Raw genomic sequence first — 17,733 nt, 5'->3', positions numbered from 1 at the left:
ATCAACTTGAGTCTCTTCTCATTTTTAATTTTATTTTTTATAAAAGACAGATCTAGGATAGTGTAAGAAATTACTAAGTTACATTTTAAAAAATCTGTCAAGTGCTACAGTAATGAAATAAATAAGATTTTCAAAACTTCAATGTTTATAGACATATTTATCAAAAAATGGTTGAATTTAATGACATTAAATAATGCTGATACACACCAGGAAGGGACTGAGGCAAGGAAAGGCACATCATTTCACAAAGAAATAAAGACCATAGTTGGAAGTTAACAACCATCCCGGTTGTGGTAGCTTTCCTAACTCCAGAGGGTCTTTATGGTGGAACGTTCTTTATGGTACTTAGTTAAAATAAAGAGATAGCAGTTGAAGAATTTTACTCTGTGTTCCCGAAGTAGTATTAAAAAGAAAGCAATCTTGTAATAAGCCAGCTGTATTAAGGGGAAGGAGCAAAAATCCAAAATGGTTTGGTGGTACTAAAAATCCTACTGACATATTAAGGAGAGTTTTTTTAAAAAAAAAGTAAAATTAGGTTAATCTTGTTTGGCTGAACTGGAACTCCTGCAGTTCCAAAGTTAAAATTTCAAGTAAATTCTATTATTTTTCACTTCCTTTCTTGTAGACAGACACGGTGTAGATAAACAGCTGTCATATTTCATCTCAGTGTAGCTATATGCCAGCCAATATTTAGGGAAAAGGATCTTAGATAATTTCCCGACTTTATGTAGCTTAAGTTTCTGAAAACAGCATTAATACCTCTGGCTGACCGGCTAACTATAACAGCAAAGTGAACATAAGTTTTGACAATGATGAGGTTTCCCAGTGAAAATAAAATTTCCAGTTCAGTGAATACAATCACTTTACTGAAAAGTCTAACAGACATCAGCAGAACTTACTCTGGGTCAATTTCCCACTATCAGTTATCTTTCACAAATTTGTGCCAAGTATCTACCCATTCCCTTCTGTCTGGACTCTGACCCTAGATTAGTTTGTTTGAAATATGGAATCCCTCAGAGTAATGCATATAAATTTTAGTTGTATTAAAAAACAACTGTGTGAATAAATAAAGCGGATTTTCAAGATAAAATAATATATCCGCAAAAAAATAGTTAAATTAAAAACAATTGGGGAGGAGGTAAGGGAAAATATTACTCTTAAAAAATAATAAAAATGGAAATTGTATAGCAGCTAGTTTCCCCCTCATGCCACACGATATGCCTTCATTAAGGTGTACTCTTTCCGGTTGGTATGAGCTGCCCAGATGAAAAGAGCAGAAGCCATGAACTGTAAGGGAGCTGAGACACAAGCCAGGCAGAAGGACCATCCAAATTCACCAGACACATTCTCAGGCAGCTTTAGTTTTTGGTGGAGCAGTTCAATTCCAGCCACGTAACAACTCACTGAGCCCAGTGTGCACAGACCTTGGAGGGAAATTCAGAACACAAAATAAAACATAAGCAGATAAGATCACCATAAGAATTTTTCAGGCAATGTGACAGGGCAATGATATATGAGTGTTTAAGAATTACAACTCTTCGGTCTCTAGGGAGACAGAAAGAAGATAAAATATTAAGTCTGATGACAAACACACCTGCAAGGAGATGGAGAATGCCTGTGGCAATGGCAGGATACAAGCTTCGGCAGATACAAGCACAAAGTCCAATCAAAGCCCCAAAGCACATCAAACCTAAACTAACAAAAGGTAAAAGGAACTGGCAACGCCAAAGATCTGGAATAAAAAAGAGAAAAAAAATGTTACCACGGTTCCAGACAGTTTTCTCGCAATGGCAATTTCTTTCATATTCTATATAGATCTTTTCTCAAAAATCAGAAAGGAATATTGAGGTTTTGTAAAGCATACTGTTCAAAAGAATGCTAACTTTGTCCTGATAAAAGTAAAAGGACACTAACAGTTAACAATTACTGATCTCAGCAGGACAGGTCTACAAACTAGCAGAGAGAGCATTTGAAGCAAAACATTCTGGCTCTACATACAAACAAATCTAAGTCCTTACAGGATCTATGGCAGGAATAACAAGTCAATGAATGGTGATGATAAAAAAAAACGGTTGAAAAATATACATAAAGATCCTCTACTAAGGATCTGGTATTTACCAGACACTCAATAAATGGCAGTTGTAATTATCATAACTTCCTTCAACTACATGGGAAGAAAGCTGATGACTTTATAAAGCATCCCATTCCATTTTTAAGTTATTTTAACTATTAGCAATGTATTATAATATCAGCTCCAAACCAAATCTACCTTTTAATGCTAGTTTTACTTCTGGAACTATTCATAAAAGTCTTTTCTCTAACTAAAAGTCCTTCAAACTCTGTTAGTAATAGATAAACTTCTTCCTATGAATTTGCAAGGCAAGATTGATACTTGCCATTTAATCAATGTTTCTTCTCATGACATGGTCAATCTTCCAGGTAAGCTCCACTAAGTCTCTATAGATTAGAAACTAGGTCCAAATCTGAAGACATATCTCTTGGGTAGCACGATCTTCAAGGAATAATAAATACCCCTAATATATACTTTCATTTATTTTTGACACCTACACTTCTGTTACTACCACCTGAGACTTGATTAACACTTGTGGCAGGCCTGACATTCAATTGACTCATACAGAGCCTGCAGTCAACTGTTTTCACACATCCCTACCTGAACTCAGGAAGCTGAAGTGTTTAACTCAAATATACGAATTTATTTTTTATCCCTATTAAATTTCCTCTTTAAATGGGCTCATTAATAATACCTTTTGAAGGGCCTGAATTTTGTCATCCAATGTGTTATTTTGCTCTTTCAACTTCCTATTTGCGGTTTGGTAAGTATGTACCTAACTTCTAAAATATGTTATCAACAGATCAGAGTTTGTTGAGATACTGTTAGAGATCTTATTTCAAGTTGACACTGTGTAGTAACTCATCTTGTTCTAAAATCAGAGTTCAAAAAAACGGCAAAATTATTTCCTATTTTTCCCTAATTGTCCTACAGATATCAAAGTACTCACAAGTCCGAAGCAGATCAATCCCAGTATTGTGGTTTCCAGGATCAACAAATTTTGCCATGAACTGCTCATTTAGGGTGAAACTCATGCATCTTGTGACCACATCAAATGATTCTGGAACAAGAACAACAATGATTGCTTGTTGTTTTAGTTATAAGCATTTAACAAAAAATCTCTTTTGAGTAATTATTCTCTGAAATAAAGTGATACAGAAAGATGTTCCCAGAGGAGACAGCAGCCTCTTTAGCCCTGACATGTAGGATCAATGCCCAATAGATGCCAGTGGTTCTCAGTGGCAGGCTTAAGACATGGGCACAAGAAAGGGAGAAAAAAGTAGGAGGATATGAATGAGGACATGTAAGAAGATGAGAAAGGAGGAGGGACACAAACAAACAGAACTTTGATCTTCTTCCCTAACCTACTCCACCAGCCATCTTCCTCATCTCAGGCAATGACAATTCCACCCTTCCAGTTCCTCAGCCTAGAAATTTTAGTCAATCTTGCCCACATGCATCCCATCAGGAAATTCAAGAGGCTCTACCTTCAAAATATATTTAGAGTCCAGCCAGTGCTCAGTACTACCACCCTGGTCTGAGTCACAATCATCTCTCACCTGAATTAGTGCATAAACCTCCTAACTAGTCTCCTGGCTTCCACCATTGCCTGTCACGTGTATTCAACTATCAGCCTAGGTGACCAGATCATCTCTCTTCTGCTCAAAGCACCCCAATGGCTCCATCACATTCAGAGTAAAAACTGAAGTCCTCTTCACGCCTAGAGAATCCTGCATGATTTGCACTACCCCCACTCCCAGAGCACACGTCTCTGACAGAATACCCACTCTCCCTCTCCTTCCACTCCAGCCCAGGGGCTTCCTTGCTGGTCCTTGACTATTTTAGGCATGCTCCCAACACAGGGCCTTTGCAGTTATTGCTTCTTCCAACCTAAATGATTCCCTCTGCTTCCATAATTACCTATTTGGCCAGCACCTTCACCTATATCAAGTCTTTTCTCAAGTGATATCTTCTTGTTGGAGCCTATCCTGCCTATACTACTGAATATCGTAAACTTATGCCCACCAACATAGTATGTATTTCCAACTTCCCTTTGTTATATTTTTTCATAGCACATGTCATCTTCTAACATACATTTATTGTTTATACTATGGTTATACCTATGGTTATTGCCTGTGACCCCTTACTAGAATGTAAGTAGTTCCCCCAGGAGTAAGAATTTTTATTTTTACTTTCTCTGATGTACTCCAAGCTTCTAGGCCCTGGAACATGGAAACATACAATAAATATTTGTTGAATGAAGGATAAATGGTTGCTAAGATTCAAATATCAAGTACTCCTATGTTCTCATAGAGTTAAACATTTTACAATAAATTTTAACCAACTTTCTCTCTTGCAAACTACCTTTTTCCCCCCATATAAAATCACAACTACCATTCTTCTGATGTATGGCAGCTCAAGCCTGTTGTGCCGAGGTCTGAATACAGTGATTCTCACCAAGAGGCTAACAGACGTAGCCACAAATAAAACACAAAATATAAAGTTGTTCCTTACAAAAAGCTCTAAAGTTTCCATTTTAATAACTGGAAATTAAAATTTTTAAATGTTAATAATGCTTGCATAGTACGGGGAAGGCCTGAGGAGGGGGTGGGGGAGGGGTAGAGGGGGTCAATGGGGGGGGGAAAAGGGGACATCTGTAATACTTTCAACAATAAGAATTTTTTTTTTTTAATACATCTTTATTAATTTCAGAGAGAGGAAAGGAGAGGGAGAGAGGTAGAAACATCAATGATGAGAGAGTCACTGATCGGCTGCCTCCTGCACGCCCCTGACTGGGGATCAAGCCCGCAACCCGGGCATGTGCCCTGACCGGGAATGGAACCCTGATCGCCTGGATCCTAGGTCGACACTCAACCGCTGAGCCACATCCGGCTGGGCAAGAATAAATTTTTAAAAAAAGAATGCTTGCAAAATAAACCTGAGAGACAATTTCTTAGATTATTTTTCTTCTGTACATTTTTAACCTACAAACTCTATCAAGATTGTTGTAAAACAGCCCTGGCAGGTGTGGCTTAGTTGGGCGTTGCCCCGTGCACTGAAGCATCGCACGTTTGATTCCCAGTTGGGGCACATGCCCAGGTTGTGGGCTTGATCCCTGGGAGGGGGCGTGCAGGAGGAAGAGATCCACGTTCCACTCTCATATGGATGATTCTCTCTCTTTCTCCCCGTCCCTTTCCTTTACCCTCTCTCTAAAAATAAATAAAAAATCTTTTAAAAAATTGTAAAAGTCTCAAATATGCACAGATCTAAATGTAGAGTTGGTCAAATTATATCCTCCAAGATTTAGGGGGGCAAATGATACTATCTACTAAAACACAGCTAACACATAAAAGGACTATCAATTCATATTTGTTGAACTGATTTTGGATACTAGTCCTTTTTACCAGTTACTAAGTATTTAAAGTCTTCCAATGTACTTTTCCAATTATTTCCTCATGACATGTGAGATTAATAAAAAGGGTTTTAATGAATAGATAAATAAGTACTAAGATTTAAAATGTCTTTCCCAAGATAAGGACAGTTACTCACCTAACGAATATTTATGAGTACAATGGTTAAGTCACGGAAGGTGGAAGGAGAAGGTGGTATGGAGAGAAGAGACACATAAGATTTATTTCTTTGAGGAGAGAAAGAACTCATAAACCAGCTTATACATAACTGGGCCATCACCATATCACTTTGTCCATTTTTGAAACAGGTAAAGAAGACAGAAGTTAAAAAGAGAAATACCTGTCCTTTCTTGGTTATTCCAATATATGTTCTGGGGTATAGTGATACACCGTCTCCACAATCCCATTGTGCCATTATATCGAAAAAGTGCATCAGTATAAGTCTTTTCATCTGCCTCATCACTAGCGAAGTCACTCCAGATGCTTTTGTTCAGATCACTGGAATTTTCTTGAACTGGACTTCGATATTCGTACCAGAAGTCTGTGCCAATTGAGGCTGCCATGTAGATGGTGGAAATGAGGCTAAGCACACAAGCAATTACAAATGCTGTAGCAAAACGGTTATCCATTCTGGCATTCAGACTGCTCTGTATAAAAGTTGAAGAAAAGTCAGACTCAAGGACAAATAAAGATTATTTTGAAAGAAATTATCTCAAAATTACCCTTTACTCCCCATCCTTTGGCTATTTAATGTCTACTCATTAAGGAGTTTTTTGTTGTTGTTGTTTTTTAAAAAACACACACACACAAAACCACATGTTTTTAATTAAGTTCAAAACAAAAGTCATCATGAAAGTACTTATTGAAAGTTCACATACCCAGGATGCTACGGAGACAGAGGTCTTGTTCTCTAGTCTATCACCTGCACACTAAAACAGACAACACTGAAAAGGACATACACATTACAGATACAAACAACAGACATGCCCAGGGTCAGCAGCGCACCATGCATAAATTTTTAATCACAGGTTGAATGTTTACACCAGCTGCGGAGCGTTAAGCGCTCGGGGTCTGAGTGTGAAAAGGGCACAAGAAAAGGAAGCCGAGGAAATCCGCTCCTCCCGGTTTCCCCTGAAGAGGGAAACCTAGAAACAGGGCTTAGCGTCGGGAAGGCTGCGTTGAAGCTATCTGCGAACCCATAGAGGAGAAAGGCTGGTCCAGGTGCACAGAAGAGCAAGAACAACGTAACACACGATGCTGGGTGTCCGTCTGCCCCTAATCCGCTAAAGCTGAGCCCAGCTCCTTCACGCAGCCAAACCCTCCGCTCCTACCCACTCCCCATTCCTTATACTTCCGAACCTCATCTGCAAACTGAGTGATCTCTCTTCAGCCGTAAAGAAAACTCTGATTTAGACAAAACATGAACCCTCCCAAGGCGGGGACGCGGGCTCAGCGGCGGTAGTAAATGGCCGCAGAAAAATGACTCAAGGCGGATCCCGCTGAGTCAAATCCTGCAAGTAGGGGCCGCGACCGCGCCAAACGCCGCTCGGAGGGGCCCCCAAACAGGCTCGCCAACTGCCGCGACGGAGTTTGGGCGATGCGAGTGACTCGGGAGAGGTCAGGGCAATTTCAGTCATTAACGATAACTCCTGAAGTTGGGTCTGTATTTTTAGGCTTTTTAACCCTCTTTCATCGCGGGGCTTCCAAATGACCTTAAAGGGTCCCGGCGCCCGGAGCGGCGGCTCCCCCAGGCCGGACGCCTGGCGCTGTCACCTCGCGGGGCGCGACCCTGGGGCCGCGGCAGGCGAACGCGGGGCCGGGGGGGGGGGGGGAGCCCCGCGCAGCCCTCGGCCAGGGGCCCCAGGTACCGGAGCAGGCCCCTCCCCAGACCACTTGGCCGAGGGACGTCCCCCGCCACCGCCTCGCCGCTCAGAACCCGCCCACCCCAGCCGCGCACGGGGAAGGGACCCCTCCTTAAACCGCAGTGGCAACGTCGCACGGCTACGCGACCCCCGCCCAGCGACGCCGGCCCCGCTCACTCACCGCCCATCCTCCTGCTCCGCCAGCTTCACCCTTAAGCTCAGACCACAGCGCCCTACTCGCCCCGCGCCTCCTCTGACGCACTTCCCTGCAGAGCCCGCCCCCTCCATAACTCCCTCGCCTCCGCCCCCGCCCCCGGCCTGGCCGAGGCCCGAGGCCGAGGGGACTTGTGGGAGTTGTAGGCGGGACCGAGGAAGAGCCGAGAGGGGAGGTGGACGGCATGCGCGGCGCGAGCGCCCGGCGCCTTGTGGGAGTTGTAGTTCAGCTCCTGAGGGAGCGCAGCGCGCAAACGGGAGGTCCGGGCTGGTGGAGGCTGATGGGTTCTTCTATTTTACGGAGGAAGGGACTAGATAAGAGGAACTGTGCACAGACAAGGCGAACTGTTCACGGATAAGGATCCCCGCTGGTCACTGACTGTGACCTATGTAACTCAGGTTTTAAAGTTTAAAGAGGAAGAGACCACCTCAATTCAAAGACCAGGGAACTGAGCCCAGGGTGAGTGAGTAACTATCAAACTTGAATATTGTGGTGAGCTGACGAGCTTTGTGTCATTAGACAGTCTACCTGACTTCAAGTTTTAGTTTTATTTTCTCCTAAATATGGATGTTGTCAATAACCCCAATCCCAAGTGGTCATTGTGAGGATTAAATGAGAAAAAATACATATAAAATGCCCAGCGCGGGGCCTGAGGCATAGTAAACAATTATTAAATTATTAGTATTTGAAAATATTTGTTGAACATCTAAAATGTTTAAGTAGAGTCAGTATATACAGCTTTTAAAAGCCCCTGATCCCCCTGGAGGGTGAAAATAAGCCATTTCTAGAGTAGGTGTCTCTGCTCACTTCAGCAGCTTTTACAAACCTCTGGACTGTCAAGTTACTAGGAAAGACTTACCAGGACCAGATTTCAGGCCTCCTTGTTTAGCTCTGCTCAAGCATAATACATAAGTCTTCGTGATTCAAGATGGTTGTTTCTGGGGAGGCCTGCCAATCAGGATATCGCTTCCATCCATCAGATCTGCAGATCGCTTCCATCCATCAGATCTGCAGAATACCTAGAAAACACACAAAACACATTTTACTCACCAATTTAGTATGGACCTGGAAGTGTCTGCATGTTTGAGGTTGTGACCATCCTGCACACTCAGCACAGAGGACTTGCACTGCCTCACCACATGCAGTATCTCCAAGCCCACAATTGTATTTCTGATTTATCTCAGCATCTTGGGTAAAGTTTTCTGTTTTCTCTTTACTTGTTGTGTGGGTAGGCAATATAAATACTTAATAAAATAATGGAGCTAAATTTCTGCTTGTTTCTTACTCTGCTGTTTGGGAAACAGTAGCTGGCCTGAAATATTTTTACAAAATGTTAAAGATAATTTAGTGCAACCGTGTACAGATTATGCAGTTTAGATTTAAAAGCAAAGTTGAACTGGACCTCTGGTTTAACTTGCTAAGGATGGTTCTAATTTCAGCAGGAAGGTGTTAAAGTTACATTACAGTTTAAATAAACCAACAACTGAAAATCTAGATATGCAGATATTATTTGTTTATGTTATGCACTTACAAAACAACTCTTAATATGAGAGTTCCCTTTCATACCAAATTCCCTAATCTACTTAAATATTTTTTAATTGCACATTTTTTAGGAACTAGAAATTATGTTAAGTAAGATACATCTACGTATGTTTTTCTCATAAAAATTTTGTTGTGGTTGTTTTTCTTGTAAACATAGTAGCACAGAAAGAAGAAAAAGAGAAATATGTGCAAGCTCTGGGTTCCAGTCAACAACCATCCTAAAAAACTATCATTTTTAAAAATGTCCCTGTATCAATTCATTGTAGAACAATCGAAGAATTAAACAGGAACAAGGCAAATAGAAAACTGCATCTAAAAGGGCTCTTTCCTCAAGATGGCAGAGTAGAATGGAAGGAGACTTGACTTGGGGTGGTGAACACGCAATACAGTGTACAAATGATGTGTTGTGGAATTGTGCACCTGAAAACTTGTATAATTTTGTAAACTGGTGTCAACCCAATAAATTCAATAAAAAGGGAAAAAAAGGTGGAGTAGGAAAATGCTGCGCTCACTTCCTCCCACAACCACATCAAAATTACAAACACCCTGGCTTGGTAGCTCAGTTGTTTAGAGCATTATCCCAATGTGCCAAGGTTTCAGGTTCACTCCCTGGTCATGGCACATACAAGAATCAACCAGAGAATGCATAAATAAGTGGAACAACAAATCTATGTTTCCCTCTCTTTCCAAGAGGTTTGCAAAAAGTCCCTAATCACTGAGAATGACTCAAAATTCAAGCGTAATTCAATCCAGATCTACAAACACACACTGACCACCTATTGAATGCCAGACACTGTGCTGAGTACCAGGAACACCAATATAAATACAATTTTTGTTATGAACACCATAAATCCAGATTAAATCAAGTATGTTCCTAGAATAGCAACATCACTGCTGTTTCTGTAAATATGGAGTACCAAGGGAAATATCCCAATAAATGAAGGCGGGGAGGACTCTGGTAACAGCAAACACTTAATTTGGTAGGATATATTACATTATATTGCACTAAACTCTCCATGTAACTGTCAGAATAAAAATCATTAACTCTTAGAGTATAAACAGATCTCTTAAACTAGACTGTTTAAATAGTTATACACTTTACACAAGAGTGCTTTTTCCTCCTAACAAATAAATATACCATCACTCTGATGAGATTAATGAAAAACAGTTTGCTTCATGGTATTTGCCATTTATTCTAGGGTTCATCAGGAAAGCATATATGAACAAAGATTTCTGTCTGCTGTGCTATATGCTACATAAGCTGATGAGCCCCTATTTGATATGGGGGCCAGAGTGGTTGGCAAAGCAGCAGCAGGAGTAATGTATCACAATGCCAGTTGTGGCTGTATCCACCCAAAACCTCACAAAATCTCAGCCCACCTGTGAAGCAGAGGCTGAAAGTCACAGCTGTGGCCATGTGATAGATGATAATAGAGTCGCTTGAGCAGATGTCCTTGTGGAGAAAACCTTACTCTCTCCCCATCTTCAATATCTGACCCAATTCTGAACATATCTCAGGAATTAGGACACAGAATAGAGAGAACCCAGAAGTCTACATTGATTTCTAGAATTTTGTGAGATTCAGGCTAGAAGACTTCTAAGAAGTTCAAATTTAGAGGTGATTTAAAACTTTTTAAAAAGCCAAAATAATAACATACAAAGTTGGTTAAGATAAATAAATGAGAACAGTGATTCTAAGCTTTAGTGTGTATAAGAATGACCTTTGATGGTTGTTAAATATAAAGTCCTATACTCTACTTCTAATGATTCTGATTAAATAGATCTGGGACTGGGTTCAGAAAGCTGCAGGTTAGTAGGCACCCCAGGTGACTCTAATGTGGGGAATGTGCTCTGGCACCCACAGGTTCAAAACAATGGCTTCGAGAATCCATAAAAGACTTTAGTTGGGTAGCTGCTATAACTAGAGGCCAGTGGAGAGAGAACGGATGGTCTCTCTCTTCAACTCAGGAGGTCAGGCACCAAAACAACAAATCATGTGAAACCAGGGAATAAGTACTTTATAAGCAGTGTTGTATCAGGACTCAGAGAACACAAAGGTGGAAGCAATTATCTGCCAGGGATGGGGGAGGAAAGTCGAGCAGTGTTTGGAGGAGAAAACCATTCTTGAAATGGCATGTACGCTGTAATTCAGTTACTAATATTTACATCTTTTTTTTTTAATCACCCTATTTGGACTGTTTTTTTATATGCTTATGTATCCAGTGTTGTTTTTGAGTTTTGGTCTATGTGTAGTTGGTTATTTTATTGTTAGTATCCTCATGTTTATTTCAAAGAGCATTTGAAGCCTGGAAAATTACCATTGCACCTGAGCTTATTTAGAACAATGACCTTCCCTACTTTATCTAGTCAGCTTTTCTTATGGGTTCTGTCTTATAATAGCTTTGTATTCTCTGAGTTATTAAAACCTATTTGTTCCCTTTTGTGGCTCAAAGTACTTAATTTGTTTTTTAACTTGGGTCCCAAGATACTGTAGATCCACGTTGGATATTCTCACATCACAGCATTCTACCACTAATTACTATATTCCCACAGACTATATATCATAAAGAAAGTCATTTTGTCTACAGCTGCTTTAAAGTTTACTGAGAAAGTCCGATTTATTTGAGATAGTTTGCATCAGCAGGCCAACAATTTTGAATGCTGAAAGAAAATCTAAGACCTACAGAATAAATGTACAGCCAGATCTTTTCCTCTAGAATATGAACATCAACTCTTTTCCATTTTACAACTTTTATGTGGATTCTTGAGACAGTTCTAAAAAAATTTTTTTAAACATTTTAGGCCCAGAGTCAACCTTATCTTCTCAGATGCCAAAACAACTTTCTTTTGCAGAATGCAAAATTCCAACAATACAATTAAAATACAATCATACATATGATTGGTACTTTAATACACACACACATACATAGATATAGTGGTTGAATATTTTGTGTTTACCCCATAAATCCTTTTCAAGTGAATATTGTCCTACTTCAAACTACTTGACAAAATAAATTATTCTATTAAATATTTAAGGCTTACCTAGTGGGAAGGACTTCCATCCCAGAAATGTCAAAGCATTAGTTCCTCTCATCCACAGCCTGTACTTAGTGAAGGGTGTGCTCCCTCCCCCTACCTCACCCCTCCATGAACAACACAGAGCAGCCAGGGCAGAAGAAGACAGGCCCAGACCAAAAAATCAACTCCCAAGCGACGTCCTGGGGTTGACCCAGATCAGGGGAGCCCTCACCAATCCCTGACTTAGACTTGCACGCATGACTGAGGTGACATTAGAACACATCAGGAGAGAAGAGAGAAGACGGGAACACAGCAGGCAGGGTCATTCTTTTCAAAATATTACTTACAAAAGAAAAATTCAGTAGAAAGAACTTCAAATGTTTACCAATTGTATTTTCATCTATAGGCATACATCCTTCCATACATTAGTAATATCAACCTGAACCTGTAATTTTGGCGATGAAACAAGATGGAAAAGAGAGAAGGAGAGGAGAGTGAGAGAAGCTTGAGCCACTTCAGCCAGTAAAAAATTGAAATAAATGGAGTTAGTTTCAGAATTTGTTATATTTTACTATGGTCTTTCTAATGTAAAAAAGAATAGATAAGAAAATATGATAGGAACTTTTTGATGTCAGCCTATTTCTCAAGTGTTTTGAATGAAGCAAAAATCCTCCTTTGATAATGCCTATACTGGCAACTCCATTATAATGTCACTTAATACAGGCCTATCTGTTGCCAGGTCAGTAATTTCCAAAGTGAAGTTCACTGATGTGTGGAGGTACTTAAGGAAAAGTTATAGCTCAAAAGCTAAACAATCACTGCTACAAAGGTGAAGTGTAAAGAAAAGAGGGATTCGAGAGTTTGATGAAGGGTAGGTATTTGAGGGTTGGGGAGAAAATATCTCAAACGCGGATGTTAATTCTAACAAAGGGAATGTCACTGGTTTAATTGCAATAGCAGAAAAGAAGGTAAAAATACCAGCTTGTAATTTTTAAACCTGTATTTGTAAGCTACATAAGTAACAATGCCTGCAGTTAAACCCAATGAATTCACTCTTGCTAATAACACTGAATCACGAAAACAAGAGTTTTCCTAATCAACTCAAATAAACTGACATTTCCAAAGCACCTACTATGTTCAAGGTACTGTGCTAATTGTAGTGGAAATTTTTCCAAATAATAATAAAAGCACAAGAGATGGCCTCAGCCTTTTGAAGATTTTTTTTTTTAAACTTATTGACTGAGACAGAATTGGTTATATATAAACTAAGAGCCAAATAAGTGAGAAAAACCTCACAACCTAACTGGAATCATTATGTTTGCCATAGATGTAGACTGCTACGATTTGGGAGATTTTCAGTTCACTTTATGCAATGAAAGACTATTTTCATATTTCACCAATGATGTAAATAAAGAGTATCTTCGCCATCGTCTCCTTAAAATTCTAAAAGTAAAACAGTATCCTAAATGTGAAACTGAAGGCTAGATCAAAAGGATTCTCAGTGCCAGAAAAACAAAAGATGTCTTTAACGTAGGTAAGAAAAAATAGTTAATTTATTTTCTAATCTTTGGATTTACAGAAACAAGTTGAATATCTTGAAGAAAGAAGTAAAAAGCAGCTTAGTTTCCTGGGCAAATGCAAATTTAAAAACCACAACCACCCAACACCAATCAGGGTGATGTTCCTGGTGGGCCCTTTCTGAGGACTGGTAGAAACTGCTTTTTTTTAATCTCTGTTTTTATGCTTGTCCCAATATCTTTTAAGGGAGGGGTGAGGCGGGGGAAGAGGTGGCACTGTATAAAAGAAGCTGTCTTGATATTTCTAAAATTCATACAAAAACTTCCTAGGTAAGGAAACTTACCAGATTTTGGCACCAGATCTTTAGTGATGGACCCAGAAGCAACCTCCGTTTATTGGGATTATTTCTCTGTTACAAGCCAAAACCTTGATGACATGGAGGAGATTGACTTCCATGTTCCTTACACATCTGTTTTCCTTCCCGTCTTTTACACAGCCGTGTTCCTGATCGGAGTGCTGGGGAATCTCCTCCTCATGAGTGTGTTGCATTTCAGACAGGGCAGCCGAAGACTGATTGACATCTTTATCATGAACCTGGCTGCCTCTGACTTCATTTTCCTCATCACGTTGCCTCTCTGGGTGGATAAAGAAGCATCTTTAGGACTGTGGCGAACAGGCTCTTTCCTGTGCAAAGGCAGCTCCTACCTGATCTCAGTCAACATGCACTGCAGCGTCTTCCTGCTCACCTGCATGAGTGTTGACCGCTACCTGGCAATTGTGTGTCCAACCGTAGCCAGGAAATTCAGAAGGAGAGACTATGCGTATGGGGTCTGTACCAGTGTCTGGTTTATCTCCTGCCTCCTGGGGTTGCCTACTGTTCTGTCCAGGGAGGTCACCCTGATTAATGACAAGCCATACTGTGCAGAGAAGAGGGCCACTTCAATTAAACTGACTTGGGCCCTGGTGTCTTTAATTTTTGCCTTTTTTGCTCCTTTGGTGAGCATTGTGACCTGCTACTGTTGCATCACAAGGAAGCTGTGCGCCCATTACCAGCAGACGGGAAAGCACAGCAAGAAGCTGAGGAAATCCATCAAGATCATATTTATTGTCGTGGCAGCCTTTGTCTTCTCCTGGCTGCCCTTCAATACTTTCAAGCTCCTGGCCGTTGTCTCCAGGTTGCAGCAGGAGCTCTACTTTTCCTCATCTGTTCTCCAGCTGGGCATGAAGGTGAGTGGGCCCTTAGCATTTGCCAACAGCTGTGTCAACCCTTTTATTTACTATATCTTTGACAGCTACATCCGCCGGGCCACTGTGCACTGCTTGTGCCCTGGCCTGAAGAACTCTGACTTTGGGAGCAGCACTGAGACATCAGATAGTCACCTCACTAAGGCTTTCTCCAGCTTCATTCATGCAGGGGATTTTGCCAGAAGGAGAAAGAGGTCTGTGTCACTCTAAAAGGGACTGCGACTTTTCAAGTTCTGTTGGTGACTTGGACAGTTAATTTGGGCCATTGACAGGGAAAGAAGAAAAGTATTGCTGAAAGTGTCCATATTGCTTCATAAATGCAAGGAAGAGTTCATTTTTACTAAAGAAACAACTGAAAAATCCTTATGTTTGTGAATATAATATTGTTGTTTTTTAGCTGAATGGCCTTGCCAATCCAGTTTGCCAGGCAAAATACAACTTCTATATGTCCTTGAACTCTGAGATAAAGGCTCCTGCTTGGACTAGTTCCTTTCTCCATGATTCTTAATACACATTTAAGCCCTTTCCTCTCTCAAACACCATGACACCGTGGTCCACACCCCCTTCACACTAGGGTCCAAAGTGGACTACATTTAAAGGATTCTGCCCACTTTCATCTGGTGAGAAATGTGGTGTCAATGCAGGTAGCAAAAATTATAATATGCATGTGATCTGTAATTAATTGTTCATGAGTAATGAAGTGAGGTTCTGGTCTTGCTATTTAAAACCTCGTATGGTGATTCTTTACCATCTTCCAATATTGTCTTTCACCCTGTACCATTCAAAATAACTTTAGGCTGGCAAAAAGCTCATGGGGATGAATCATTTTGTTATTGTGTTTATCATTTGAGACTTACATTATCATCTGGTCTTCTGAATATTTTAATAAGAAAGCATAAGGCAAGGCTTGACCTTTATTTTCTGTATAAGATATCTTAGTAAAAATGTATCTCATTATAATGGTGTAGTAACTGCTTTTCAATGGGGTTTTGGTATGCTCTTTTGTTTTTATTGTCTTTATAATTAGGATATGACTTCACTTTAATTATATGTTTTTAAATTACCCAGTTATCTGGTTATCAAATAAAAATGTTACTACTAATATAATTAGAGGTCATCAAATACTTAGCTTCAGCCTTGTGCAGGTTATGATTTTATATTTTAATTAAAATGTTAGTGCTATACATTCCTTATAGCCTCATTTGCTCTTATGTATAATTTCAAGATTTGGTCCAGTAATATAGGAAAGCAGGATGCTCTGTATTCAGCTGAAGTTAAAAAAAATCGTAACAAAGATGATGTTGGTATTATATATACATTTTTCCAAACCCAGATACTATCCTGAATTATTAGGTTTAACTTCATCCTAATGTTGGAACATTGAGCAAATCATTTTAATCTTCCATACTTAAATATAGTTGGTACTATCTATGTCTATAGAATTCTCAAGAATATTATAAAACTAATAAGTATAATGGTTTATAAAAATATTGAGTAACAAGTTATTATATAAAGCTGTTGGGTTTCTATTATTATTGAATGTTGCTTAAAAATTTCCAAGCTAAAATATCAAATGACAGCCACTCTCATTTAGCAAATATTAAGAATCTAACTTCTGTTTCATTTCTTTAGTTTTTGCAAGAATATTTAAAATAACATTAAAAAAATATTGTTATACTTTTTAATACATTAAACAGACATGCTAATTTTATGACTTTAAAAAATCTTAGTGTATTTTATATTGATAATGTACCAAAGAGATGGAAGGAAAAATAGGCACAATTTTATAGATGGCATAACTGTCATAGAAAAAAGTTCAAAACTTGTTTAAGTTGTTAAGTGACTATGTCGTATATGGATTCCTCTGGTATGAAATGTAATCTACATTACAATAGCATTAAAAGTTTTATTATACATTATTTGGTTAGGTCTCATCTTGCATATTTTTAAACCATATTATTTTCACAATTTTACATGAACGAATTTTATATATGTATGTAGATAAAAACATACTCAGAAACACGGACATATTTTAATAACTTTTCAATATTTTTGTTATCTCAGTTAAACTCCCCTGAGGGTTCCTTTGTGGTAATTTAAAGTCATTATAGAACAAATCAACACACATTGCCACAAATTCTAAAAAATTAATCTGACACCTTAACACAATCATGCCTTGCTCTGTTACATCCAAAGACAGAAAAACAAAATAAAATTTAATAAGAGCAAATCTATAAGGAAATCTTTGCAGATTAACATTACCTGTTGTTGTTTGTTTAAGCAGTCCAAAGCTATTGCCAGGATGTTACTGACAGTAATCTCCCAAGCATTTCTCAAGCAATTTTTATTCAACTTACCACAGAAAAGCTCTCCATTCAAACTTGAGTAAGATGCCATCGATAACTTATAATTAATTTTAGAATAGTTATACCCGCACACAATCACAAACACACATTTACCCCATTTGGGCCATATTTGAACATTAAAACTAACCTGGTATTCCTGGGAGTACCTTAATTTGTCCACTCTAACAAGTCAAAATCACTTCTGAGTGAAAATGACAGTGAGAAAAACAGTCTTAAAGGGAAGCTATGTGCGTGACTGAGAGTAGACTATTACTGGGGGTCACAAGATAATTTTAAAATAGGTGAAGAAATGCACGGTCTGATGGTAAGCTGAGTGAAAGAAATCTTCCTCTATGATTCATCTTGACTCCTAAAATTATTCTCTATTCCTTCCCCCTAGCAATCTCAGAGGTGAGAAATGACTGTGTGTGTCACAGAGAACAGTAAGCCTCAGTTTTCCTGTAGAGCTCATTCACAAAAGTCAAGCAATATTGAAAGAATTACAAAT

At 39.3% G+C, this 17,733-nt stretch overlaps 2 protein-coding genes across 3 annotated transcripts; one reads left to right on the top strand and one right to left on the bottom strand.

Moving 5' to 3' along the window:
• Positions 1-15: 15 nt before the first annotated feature.
• CLDND1 (claudin domain containing 1) lies at positions 16-7,578 on the bottom strand. Of its 2 annotated transcripts, none has more exons than XM_087818131.1 (5): positions 7,525-7,578; positions 5,822-6,128; positions 3,021-3,131; positions 1,595-1,732; positions 16-1,424 (listed from the first exon to the last, which is right to left on the bottom strand). In XM_087818131.1, the coding sequence occupies exons 2-5, from the start codon at positions 6,108-6,110 to the stop codon at positions 1,204-1,206; spliced, it is 759 nt and encodes a 252-aa protein (XP_087674257.1). In that variant the 5' UTR covers positions 6,111-6,128; positions 7,525-7,578; the 3' UTR covers positions 16-1,203. The 2 variants fall into 2 exon arrangements, with proteins under 2 accessions (XP_087674257.1, XP_016075954.1); XM_016220468.2 differs by lacking the exon at positions 7,525-7,578 and adding an exon at positions 6,360-6,545.
• A 6,426-nt stretch (positions 7,579-14,004) lies between these two features.
• Positions 14,005-16,752, top strand: GPR15 (G protein-coupled receptor 15). Its single transcript, XM_016220460.2, has one exon. It carries the CDS (start codon positions 14,005-14,007, stop codon positions 15,088-15,090), a length of 1,086 nt encoding a protein of 361 aa, XP_016075946.1. The 3' UTR covers positions 15,091-16,752.
• Positions 16,753-17,733: the final 981 nt, after the last annotated feature.

The sequence above is a fragment of the Miniopterus natalensis genome, chromosome 6, assembly GCF_054644295.1.
Source record: "Miniopterus natalensis isolate mMinNat1 chromosome 6, mMinNat1.hap1, whole genome shotgun sequence".
NCBI classification, from domain to species: Eukaryota; Metazoa; Chordata; class Mammalia; order Chiroptera; family Miniopteridae; genus Miniopterus; species Miniopterus natalensis.
The sequence above is the reverse complement of the archived record's forward strand: the minus strand, read 5'-3'. Positions and strand labels throughout refer to the sequence as shown.